Here is a 13,064-nt window from a genome sequence, read left to right on the forward strand (position 1 = left end):
GCGGGCCAGTCTGCAGCGAGCACTTCGTTAAATGTGATGTTCCATAGGAGGGGCCCCGCGCAAGAGCCTTGCGGGCAACCTCTCACTTGGGCTTTGGATGAAACACCTGCATCGTGGGACATTATTAACATACGATCTTGTAAATAGCTTGTGATTGTTAGATAAAGGTTGGTCGGGCATTTTGCATTGCGTAAAGCTTGTTTGATTGCTGGCCACCACAGAGTATCAAATGCGCTTGCCAGGTCAATCGAAATGAAAGCCGTATGCATATTATCATTTCTATTCTTCTGGATGCAATCCTTGATTGTTGAAAGGGCTTGAACGGTGGAAGATCCTATGCGGAAACCGAATTGTCTGACACTTAGATATTTGGTCTTGTGCAGATGGTGACGAAGTCGATTGACAATCAGCTTTTCATACACTTTGCCCAGTGCAGACAACAAGCAGATTGGCCTGTAAGACCGCGGTTCAGCTGGATTTTTGAATTTTTTCAAGAACAAGACTACCTGTCCCTTCTTAAATACGGTTGGGAAGAGCTTTGAAGTAATTTATTGAAGAATTTAGTGAAGAAATCTGGATTGGCTTTATATGCAACTTTAATTATTGAATAGTCCAGGCCATCCGGTCCTGGGGCTTTTTTCAGGGGTAGGTAGCGAAATACATGAGCGATTTCTTTTGCTGAGAAAGCATAATCATCTGGCGTATCTGGGATAGTTGTATTGTTTCGCACTGCACGTTGTTCCAGTGTATCTTCATGCGGATCGTCCTTTGCAAAAATTTCGTCAAGAAGGGTGGCAGCTGTAAACCCCGCTGGGTTTGTTGAAAGACTGGCTGTTGGAACCTGTGCATGAATTTGCGCTGGTTTGAATACCTTCTGTGTTACAATCTTATGTAAGATCCCGTAGGGATTCGTATTGTTGTAACAGAAGGTACGCCAGCTTGTCACTTTTGCAGCGAGAATATTCTTCTTATATTTAGCCCGCTCTTGCCGGTATGTAGTCAGAATCTGTGCTTTGGTCTCTCCGTCCACGTTGCCTCTTAGTCTGCGGCGCAAAGCTCTGCATTTTTGTCTTTGTTGCCTTAGTTCGCCGGTCCACCAAGAGATTCCTTGTAATTTCTTGGTTGTACGGAGGGGTAAAATTTGTTGACATATTTCATTAAGTTCCTCTAGAAGTCCTTGTGCAAGGGAATCAAGGTGTTCTGAGTTGTTGCAAGATTCTAGCTGCAATTCTTTTGCTTGCAGGAGACGAGTAAAGGCCTGGGTCAATTGTCTAACCTTGTTACCTGGCAGCCTATAGCGTTTAATTATAAAAATGGTGGTATCTGTTTGTATAGTAAATTCTACGTATTTATGATCTGAACAACTTTCAGAGTCTGAGACATGCCATGAATGTATGTTGTTAGCAATATCATAAGTTGAGATCGTTAAGTCTGGCCATCCTTGATTGTACGAATTATCGAATGTAGGTGGTGCATTCGTTGTATTGTGCAATTGTAAATTGTTTGCCGCAATATAATCTTCAAGCTCCTGCCCTTTTGGATTTGTGGTACTATACCCCCATATAATATGATGGGCATTAAAGTCGCCTCCTATGACTTGAGCAGTGTTTGGAAATTTTCTACTTGTTTCGCTTATGTGGGCGACAGTGCTGCCAATTGCATCTGTTGGTGGTGAATACACCGAAGTAAGGATAAATTGCATATTTTCAAAAATGATTAGAATGGCGACATAATCCCTATGCAGCTTGATGACTTATGGTGTCCATGCGGGGTTGCAGCAGGCAATTGCTACTCTAGGAGCAAGATCTGCCGTCGGGGACTCCTTTTGGTATATTTTCCATGCAATAGGTAAGCTAGCGACGTGACCTTCTCTACAGTATGGTTCCTGCATGATTACGAGGTCTATGTCGTTGGAAATAACTTGCGTGAGGACATGACATGTTGCTGCCTCAGCCCTTTGAAGATTGATTTGCAGGCATTTGATGATACTTGTGCTTAGTGTACCTATGTTCCTGCTTGATGGAGGTATAGTATGTGGAGATAGAATCTGCATATGATTATTGTTATTATTAGATTGGATTACAGGCGTGTTGTTGTTAGCATTAGTAGCAGATGGACTATTCATAGATAGTGCTGCGTTTGATCCGTTCGACGTATCTCGTGTATGTTGGACAGGCAACATCATATGCTGGATGGTCGCAAGCTTTATTGTCTCGGTTGCGTTAGTTATTGTCTGCACAGTTGATGCATGTGGCTCGTCTGGCTTGACAGTCTTTGATTGCATGATTCCCCGAGCAGTATGCACAATAGATTTTATTTTGGCATCCCTGCTGGGTATGGCCAAATGCTTGACAGCGGTAGCACCTCTTAGTGTTGAAGTACTCTGAGATTCGATGTGCCCGCCAGCCGATGGAGCGCATGAATTGTTGGAAGGCATCGGGATTACATTCGACAATCCACTTGACTGTGTTACTCCTTTCTTTGAGCCTGTACAGGATTTTGGCATTATTCTTGTTAATATGGAGTTCTAAACTGATGACTCGTCCAAGTTCCTCCTGTGTAACTCTTAATGGGATATTGTGTATAGCAACCCTGGGAAGCCTTGTGCTTGGGATCTTGGTTTGCAAGAATTCTTTAGCCTTTTCAGTCTGCAGTTTTTCCGAGAGTGCGTGAATGTCCTCCTTTGTATGGCAATCCACTGCAAGTCCTTCCTGCGGAATGTATCTTAATGCTGCTACTTGAACTCCCAATGTGGGTAACGGAAATTCAGCAGTCAATTTTTCTTTTAACACTTTCCTGGATGTTGTGGACGGGTCTTTAGGGTAGATCAGCAAGGTGTGTTTAGGCTTTTGCGCCGTTACACTTGCGTAGGACTTTCGATTGTCTGTTGCCTTTTGCGCTAGATTAGGTGCAGCTGTGATGTGTTGCTGTTGACTTGCTAGTTCACACGCGAAAATACTCGATGTGTTGACTGCTTTATCGACGGTATCCGGAGGTGAGATATACTCAGATACTCCCAAAGCCAGAATTCGGAAGGCTTCAACAGTGTCTATCAGTTGCTTTCGCAAGCCTAGGGGTAGAATATTTTTGCCACCTCGAAAGGAAGTTGCGATCTTTTTAATTTCGTCAGTGAGTTTATCAATCTTCTCATTATAGCTTATGTCCGAGGTAATGAATGTTTGCAAAACAAATTCTCTCGAGTAAGTGGAGGAATCTGTGTCACTCATCGTATGGGAAAGGATCTAAGTTTCTCTGTACAGTACTGCGTTTCGTGCTGAATTTTCTATCTGGAATACAGGAAAAAGGTCAAATTTTCTTACCTTGGCAGCAGTATTTCATCTGTCCTTCATCTGTATAAAGGTATTCCATAGTAATCCAGAGGCACATAGACACTGAAACACAACACTGCACTGTAATAGGAAGTCAAACTTTCAAGTCACCGGCCAGCTGCGTGTCGTCGACGACGCATTGATTCCAGAGGAGAGCGGAGAATGTTCCGCATTTTTCGCCTTGACCGACAAGCTACAACAGCCGAAATCACCAGCAGCTACAACAGCCGAAATCACCAGCAGCTACAACAGTGGCGACCCTGACAATGTTTCTCAACACACTGTGTGCTAATACGCCGATTTTCAAACGAAACCCTAGCTTTCGGATGCACAATTGGACGGAGAAAAGCCGGTGGTGGAGGTATTATGATGTGGGCAATGTTTTTATGGAGCGCATTATTACCCATAATCCAGATAGAACAATCTCTGACGTCTGTGCGCTACGTGACCATCATTGCACACCAGGTTCACCCATTCATGAAAACAGTATTTCCGGCGGGAGATGGTATTTACCAACAGGGTAATACACCATGTCATAAGGGTCGAATCGTCAGGGAGCGATTTGAGGAACATTCCTGTGACCTTTCAAGTCATTTCTTAGCCTCCAAATTTATCTGACATTAATCTAATAGAGCATTTATGGTCTCACCTGGAAAACCAAATTCGTGCTACTACGCTACCTCCTTCAAAGTGCGGGAATTGCAGGACAGGTTAGTGAGCACCAGATACCTCAGACTACCTATCAGCACCTTCTGGAATCAATGCCACGCCGGGTGCTGTCAGGTTTGAGGACTAAAAATGGTCCAACATGTTATTAACAGGGCGGTCATAGCGTAATGGCTCTTCGGTGTATATAGTACGTGCAATAAGCCCTACTGTTATACTGGCTGTGATAAGTGAGAGCAAATTTGATTCATTTCTTCAATTTTATAAACATGCAATTTTAAAACTAAAAACTTATTTTTCAAAGTAATAAAAAATATTCATTCTTACTTTACGTGACACTCTTTTGAAATTAGGAGAAAAATTGTTTTCGATAAATTATACCTTAGTAAATAACATCCTGTACCTACAAATTAAACGGAGAAATAATTGTTGACTAAATTTATACTATGATAGTCAGACAACTATTAACCTAATTTATATTCTGTTTTTAATGTGAACAAAAAAAAGCTTACAGCAAATTTTTCTCTTAATCCTTCAATTAAGCACCAATAAAATGAATCCCCCCGGATAAACGGCCGGAAATGAAACATCACAAAAGAAGGTCATGAACAGAAAAATAATTATATCGAAATGGTTTCTTTTGGATGTTATAGTACATCTCACATAATATTTGGAGGTTTATAACATTCAGTGTGTAGTTTATTATGACGTACTTGCATATTTAACAAATGCAGTATTATTGGCGTTATAGCAAACAGCAATTTATTTCATGGAAGCTCAAATAAATTAAGTCAGGAACACAATTAATAGCTGAAATCTTTTAATTTTTGCTTCAAAATATGTCATCTGTGATATATAGGTTTCTGAACGTAAATATTACATCTATCTCCAGATTCACTTAGAGGTATGAATAAAAATATCCAAAAGCAATCGATCAAAAATGTCATCATAATGTCCATTTCGATTATAAATGATACTTTTATCCATATTCCATTCTCCGCTCGCAATAAATCGAGCACCTCGCCCTTCCCTCTCTTCCTTCCCGTACGCTCGATTTCGACGCTTAAATATATTCATTAGATGTACGTTTTAAATAATGTTGAGAAATGTCGCAATGAAGTCGTGTATTTGAATCAATTAAAGTTCTGCTTCTTAAATATTATTTTTATGTTAGTCTTATATATTGGTTTTGACAGAAGTTTTAGAGCATATTGAATTTTACTAATTCGTATGATTCAAGCTTCAGCGTTGATTTTAAATTAAAAGAGCTCAGTTTACTGAAATATAAACTGAGTTGAAATAAAAGTTAAATTGTGTTAATTATTAAAGTCAAGATGGTGTGAAAATTTTGAGCTAGTTTTTGTACTCAATGCAAAGTATAAAATATCATTAAGTATAAAAAAGAATATAATATAGAATGCTCATACAGAAAACCACGGAGTTTCGTATTTGATATAAAAAAATGTTTTGCTTTTCACTTTCTCAACATTAGCTGGAGGCTTATGCGATCATATTTTGTTTAAATATATGTTTTTCTCTATATGTAAGATAAAAACGAACCGGTTACTCTCAGAAGTCCCTCAAAAAGATATTCCTCACTATAAACTGTTAGGCTATGATATATGATTTGCAGCCTTTAATTTGACAATGAGCAATCACTTTAGTTTTTAATGCAGATAATTGCATAAATACAAAAACTAGTTTCTCTCCCTTGGGTTTTTTAATGCAAAGTATAAAACATTATCTGAAAAAGATTAACTAACCTACTTCACAACCCGAAAAAATTTACCGAGGTGGACTCTTTATTTAAATAATATATTTTTTTAAATAGTTTTACACTCAGTATTGTGATTTTTCACGTAAGAATGCAATATAAGAATTCGAAGTTTCAACTACAGATGAAATATGAAAGTAAATTAGTTTTGATCATCTGTTATTAATTTAATGTATAAAAAGTAAAAGCTTAAAAAAGAAAATAGAAACCTTCAGTCAAAATATTTTACACTTGATTCAGCTTCTAAAAATTTTCCTCAATTGGTTGAAAGTATATATGTCTTAAAAATAACTCACTTTTAACCCTCTGTGCAGCCAGGGCTTTCGCTAAGAAAGCACAAATTTCCCAAAACTACTATGAGAACAAATTATCTTTTTGATTTTAATTTAAAAACTCTGCTGGTATTTCATACTGGATTTGTGTACTTTTGTTATATTGTCTTAATTTCTTTGATATATTTTAATATGTACGTATATATACTTTCTTACAGATATCACAAAAAATATTCTAGGCAGTATATATACGGCATTGCCGCTTAATTGTTTTCAATTAGTTATTAAAATTACAGTTAAGTATTAAATTAATACGTGAATGTCTCAGAGTAACCAATTCGTCAAATTAAAGCCAGTTGATATTATTTAGGTTAGCTTTGTAAGAAAGTAAAAAATCTTCGGAGTAGCATCAGAAAAAAAGCTCGAAATTGGACAACTAAAGTAACATAATAAGATTTGACTCCAGATATGTGTTTCATATTCACTGTTAGCTTTATATGCATTCTGTCGATTCCTAGCTGAGCTGTTAACTTCCTGTAAGTACATTTATATGATAATAAGGAAACTTAAACGGGGTCACAATACACCATAAGCGATACACATACAAAGAGGGATGTCTTTATATGGGAATCCTGTTATGAAGATACGGGTATCTTGCAATAAGCAGCTGGCCGATATTTCCCAGTTCAAAAGCCCTAACAAGTGTACATCTGTAAAACGGAGCTGGCACCTTTTTTGAAGATAAATTTTAACTCGAGAAAAGCAACCTCCATAACTTAAGAATGTTGGCACAGTTACGACTGTTGCCTTCCCACATTGTGAACTTATTTTCATAGAGGTATCCACACTTTATCCTCCTGTCTTTGTGAAGGTTTGACATACTCTAAATGATATACACGGAGATTCTGACATCCTTATAGGGAACCTTTCTTATGCAGCTTAGTATGCAGCTACAAAGGCAATGTAAAAATTATTAACACAGTTCTGAAAGTCTACAAGCGTACAGGACTTAAAAATACAGCAGCTTTATATAATGAGCTCCTGGTTTCCAAAGTAATCTTGAATTACCTTTTTGAATCTAAAAACAACTACTTACAATGCAAGAGCCGCCCAGACAGGAGAGTGAGTGGTTAGTGACTCTGACTGCCGTACCGAAGGATCCATGTTCGAATTCCGAATAAGGCATGGATGTAAATTGTTTGTCCCTTTACCATTTATAGAAGGTAACTGTGGCCGCCTGTTAGATGACTCCATAATAAAATGACCATGCCTCTAGCTTTAGTAGTGGCAAAAGCCTAAATGGCTAGTGCCCGCCATAAAAGAAAAAAAACTTCAGTGCACAATGCAATCTCATTTTAAGAAGAGATGCTGAGGTAGTTATAGTACAAGTTAACTGTCTCCATCAATTTTTTCTCATTGTACTTTCGTATCATCTTACCCTGTACTTGTTACTCGGATGCGCTGAGATAGATTTAAATATTAAAATGTAAATGAACTCTCGTACAGAATTCTCAAAGCAGAAAGTAACAGAACGAAGTAAATTTATATTCCTTGAGCTGTTTAAATCTATGAGATAAATAAAGATTGTTCCTTTATCATTTTGTCATTAAATACGGCTTTTTAAATGGGATCTTTAAAAAATTCTTTATTAACTTTCTTTGAAAGTCATGTAAATAGCATTGCTATTACACGCTATGTTGTTATTTTTTACTTTTTTAATATCTGAGACGAGAAAAGAATTATATTTAGAAAATGAATTATGCATAACATCATGCGGTTAGTAACTAAAATAGTATAAAGATCTATTATGCCGGATTAATTTTTTACGAAATAACATGTTTCGTCTTCTTAAAAGAGAAAAATAAGGGCTACGTCTGTAAAATCCTTATTAAAACAAATAGCCTTGAGTTCGAGTTAAATCTGTCACTTCTTAAGATACGAAGATTAAAAAAAATCGATTTTTCCTTCTTTATCATCGCTGATGAGGAGAAAGCTGAAAATAATCTTCTATTCATAAAAAAGGAATTGCTCTACTCAATTAAAAACACAAAAGTTTCAGTTTATAATTTATTTCAGTTATTTAATTATCTAATTATTTACTCGATTCACAGAATGAAAATACAACACGCTCATTGGACTCATCTCAAATTTTAATATCTTCTGAACAATAGCCATCATTTTTAAACTTCTTGCTATTTATCGTAGTTCATCAATTATTTAAGTTTCACGCCTTTGACACGAAAATAACCTTCTTATCTATTTCAGACTACCGTAACTGTGCGAATATATATCGTATTACTAAAGAATTAATCCATGCATAGAAATATACTAGTTAAATATTCCTGTCTGATTAATTTTTCCCCTGAAGATCAATTCTGTTTTCTAAAGAGCATATCTTATTATCGCATTTCAAAGTTTTATCTGTGACATTTACACTGGTGGCGAAAGCGATCCAAATAATGCCATGTACGTTGAAAATGGTCTACATACGATGTGGTGAAATTGATCTGCGTGTGCCTTTATGCTGGCTGAGAATGATCCATTTAATGCTATCTAATTTTATCCGATCTACTATCCGTTTAATGCTATTTGTGTACACTATTTACTGTAGCAAAAAAAATGGTTTAAACAGTATAGAAATTGTAATATTAATATGTTTTTAAAATGCACGAAGTTTCATGAAACATATTCTGTTTTACGTCAGAAACTCCATTTTTAACATGGATGTCAATGTTATTTCATACGGAAAAGAGACAATTTTTTAAAGAATTAAAACTATGCATTAAATCTTTGAACACCTAACATCCGTTAATAGATTTTGAAACCTTCTACGTCGCTCTAAATTTTAGGAAACTGAGGCACAGTATAATTAAGAGGTTACTGTTATAAGATACAAGAGCTTCTGTTACAAGAAATATTTTTTTCGCTTTGTGTGAGGAAATAAAATTTATTTTATCATCAAATATTAACTGTTTGATAATGAACATAGGATTCTGTTTATGATACGGTTTCAAAAGTTTCTGCATAAAATAAGTCTTTAAAAAAAATTGAGCTTTCTGTAAACTCCGTAAAAATGCAATATTATTTTTATAACTAACTCCTCAGTATTTTGAATCAATTAAAGTAATAAACACTTAAATGCTTAATAATTTAAGCCTTGGTAAAATAAAATACACATTTATGCATTAAGTTTTTATTGAAGTCTTCCTAACTTTTGAACGAAAACTAAAAATCTGAAATAATGACTGTTTTAAAATGTATTTTAATTCTTCCTTATTTGTCCTTCTTTTTTTTCGGAATATTCTTTTCAATGAAGAAATAGATCCTTGAATAATCTTTCCCAATAATATATTTTTGAATTTAACAATGAAAGCTAGATGACGACATTTCGCTGATCCAGGAGCGAAATGACTTCCGGAAATTTAGTTGTCCTCCCTTTGCAACTAAGTTTTTAATACTCTTTTACCGTCTTCATTACAGAACTCCAAATGCTCTTCCTTCGATAAAATTCCAAAGCAATTAGTTTTAATGATCCATGCCTGTTCATTATGTTTACTACTACCCTCCATCTATGTCAATATCACCATCGAGTCAAACCCTTATTTGTTAGGTAATCACTGTTGCAACTAGACATATTTTAACTCCACTTGCTTAACTGTAGAGTAAATGATAAACTTCCAAACGTTCGTTCTTCGCTAATACTAGCCTGGAGTATAACTAAACAGGCCTCGAATTGTTAACAGAAAATGAAACCTGTTACAGATATGTCGAACAGATGAGAAATGAGCGTGCCACGCAAATGGGATCTCTGGTTTACTCTCCCATTAATACTCCCCCCCCCAAGTTTGATCCACAGTTTTCTCTTTAAAATAGTTTCTCATACTATTACTCATTAAGTTTTGAACTTGGTCTTTACTAGAGGTTAGTAGAAACCTCAATTAGCATAAGGTCAAATAACCGCTCCCCTTCGTGGATGCATTAATTAAAATAACGTATGCTTTATAATATCACTTATTATATCATAAATCATAGCTCAGAATAAGGATTTAATAATTGGTAAAATTCATTTGTTTGGAGTTAATTTCAATAAATGGGGTTCCCCTTATTAAAATTAGCGCCAAGTAAAGGATGAATGGCACGGAGTATTAAAACTGAGGCATATCTTAAAATGAGATGTAATTCAATCTTAAATGAGATACACCTGCATATCTTACAAGGAGAACTTTAATTACAAAACATAATATTTATAATATAAACAGAGTATTAAATTAAAAATTACATTATAATTACTATTCTATTTAGAACTTGTGCCGTTTTAATGGTAATTACACCACCATTAAGACGGCAAAATAAAAGTGTTTAATGGGATACGTTTTCATGGATATCTGGGCATACAGATCCATTTATGTAAGACATTTTAATATAAGAGAAATAAGAAAGGAGAAAAGTGGAAAAGAATTTTCCCATTTAGTGATATAGGTATAACCTTGTCGCAGCCCTGCAGTGTGTAAAGCTATCGTAATGGTAGAGCAGAGGTAAGGATGTAGAACGGACATCTTTTCACGGTTATCTAGGCATTGATGGATAATTCTCTTTGTATAATATATTTTAGTAAAAGCAAAACAGAACAGTAGAGGAGTAATGAACAAGACGCAAGGACTTTTGCCATTAGCGATACAAATATATTCTTGCCGCACTACTGTACTACATGAAGATATTGTGATGGTAGGATATATAGGACATCTGGATTGTACTGTTAGAAATTAGAACTACGTCCTACTACGTTGATACATTATAGACAGGAGATATGTGTATTTCATGGTGCATTAAAAGAATAGAATAGTTTTAAAAAGTTCTTGAGAAGCTTTTCATTGAATTTCATTAAATTTTCATTGAATTGAATTTTTCATTGCCATGCAAATGCAAGGTTTCATTACAAATAAGTCATAAATAGGAAAAACATTACTCGTGTAGAATCTGATGCAATGTGATACGTTTAATCGTCAAAAGCGCAGCTTGCTTTGTAGCTTATTGTTCTTTGTTTCTGTGTTTTATGTTATGTGTTATATGTTTTATGTCTTTTTATGTAACTGCTGCGCTAATCGTTTATGTATTTTGTGTATCTTAGATGCAAATTCAACTTAGGCTTTGCATGCTTAGTCAAGCAACTGTTTCGAGAAAAGCTTTTCAAATAATATATAAATTCAATTATTTCAAATTTGCTAGAGTTTTAAGCTAATATTTTACGTTTAGTATTAGCTGAATAAGAATTTGAACTCTTTTTACATGCTTTTAGCACATATTACCAAACCTGCATATATTCGTTTTATGTTTTTGTTTGCTACAACTGAGCGTGCATCTGTATAGTGTTTTAGAGCTCGGAAGCTGAGGCCAGACCCTTGTCAACAAATCATATTGCTTTTCTTCTTTTATGTTCTTTTTTAAGCACTGCATTTAATAATTTTATAATTCAATCTAAACCTGATTAACATATAATTAAATTAAATTATGTTTTCTTTTTATTAACGTGTATTTTAGTTTAATTAATATCTGCATAATAATTGAATTGACAAAAATTTTCATTTACATGCTTTTTAAACTATAATTCAGAAATTTTAATTAGAATTTAAAATTAGTAGAAAAGTTATTTAATTACATTTCATTTTCTGATAGCAATTTTAATAACAAGTAAATCATATTTAACAAATAAAGTTTTTTAATATATACTGTATAGTCCAATCATATTTCAGTATTAATTAATAAAATACTTTGCAATTTTGCTTAACCCTTATTCCTTTTCATTTTCTCTTTTAATTGTTTTTATGATAATTGCGACACACATAAATTTAATTTGACAAAAATCAAAGCACATTTTCATGAGATGATATAAGACTGTTTCATGCTAATCTCTTTTCCTGATATTTGTAGCCGAGTTTCAGTTATCCGAGGAAGAGTGGTCAGTAGAGAAGGCAACGGACTTATCGGTATTAGAGTCAGTGTTGCCACTGACCCTCAGTTCGGATTCACCCTCACAAGAAGCGATGGTTGGTAAGTAATTATTTGGTAATTTGGAAATTATGCAGCAACTTTTTTCATATCTTTAACAGTTGGAGTGATCAGTGCTCACCCTGTATCTTTTTTATATCAATGAAGGTAAAACGTTTTAGTTTCTTTAAATGTTTTCAGAGTTGAATTGTTATCTACAGATGATCAGAGCATAATACCCAAGTTATCATAAATTCTTTTACGCTTAAAAATCATTAGAAGGCTCATAGAATACCGTGCTGGTACGATACTAATAAGGCAATACAAGATGGCCGCTATATAAGCACTGCTGGCAATACAAGATGGCCTGCCTTATAAGACAAGTTGCAGCTGTGAAAGTGGTTTACAACAAAGGAAAAGGTGTTTGCATGAAGACAGCTTAACTCTGCCGTAGCTCTATAAGCTTCTCTTCTAATACCATGTTGGTCAGTGAATCCACCTAATCGAATAGGCAACTTATCACTTTTGCGTGAAATAAGTCTTTTGATAGTAAAGCCAGAAATTAACACAGAGTTTATTACACAACATCCTGTGGTACAGGAAATAAGCTATAATGTAAGACATTTTTAAGGATCTACTTTTGGCAATATTAAATTTGCAGTTATGCTAGCTCGCTTTCAATGATTAACAAAACCACTTCTAAAAGGTCTAAAAGGATATTTGGTCTAAACTTCACAAGCAATTATTCTGTAATTTCACTCAGCGTTTGAATGGAAGCTCAATTTCTGTGACCAGAAAATACTTCTCAACGATAAAATCTAACTTGGTAACAAAGCGCAATGATCAAGATTGCGAGCATCTTCTGTTTCTGCAGCAGCAGGGTTGCAGTTAAGAATCAACCGTATTTAATTTACTTTTGAGTAACTACAATTTTCATAACATTCTGGTCCGATAAAATGTTTGTAAAGCCAAGAGATGATAGGGCAGCGTACAAATTATTCTTAATTGCTCGCAAAACTTAAAAATATCATATGTGTT

At 35.0% G+C, this 13,064-nt stretch overlaps 1 protein-coding gene across 6 annotated transcripts in view; it reads left to right on the forward strand.

Annotated features, from left to right (window-relative positions):
* Positions 1 to 13,064, forward strand: part of LOC118192698 (teneurin-a-like) — a 1,025,489-nt gene that overhangs the window by 916,037 nt on the left and 96,388 nt on the right. For all 6 annotated transcript variants that reach the window (XM_085809689.1, XM_085809693.1, XM_085809690.1 and 3 more), the window contains one exon: positions 11,970 to 12,089. In XM_085809689.1, coding sequence (XP_085665815.1) covers positions 11,970 to 12,089 — 120 coding nt within the window. The remainder of the gene's footprint in view (positions 1 to 11,969; positions 12,090 to 13,064) is intronic.

Source organism: Stegodyphus dumicola, chromosome X2, assembly GCF_044657685.1.
Source record: "Stegodyphus dumicola isolate Sdum_Otavi_A_Nest chromosome X2, ASM4465768v1".
NCBI classification, from domain to species: Eukaryota; Metazoa; Arthropoda; class Arachnida; order Araneae; family Eresidae; genus Stegodyphus; species Stegodyphus dumicola.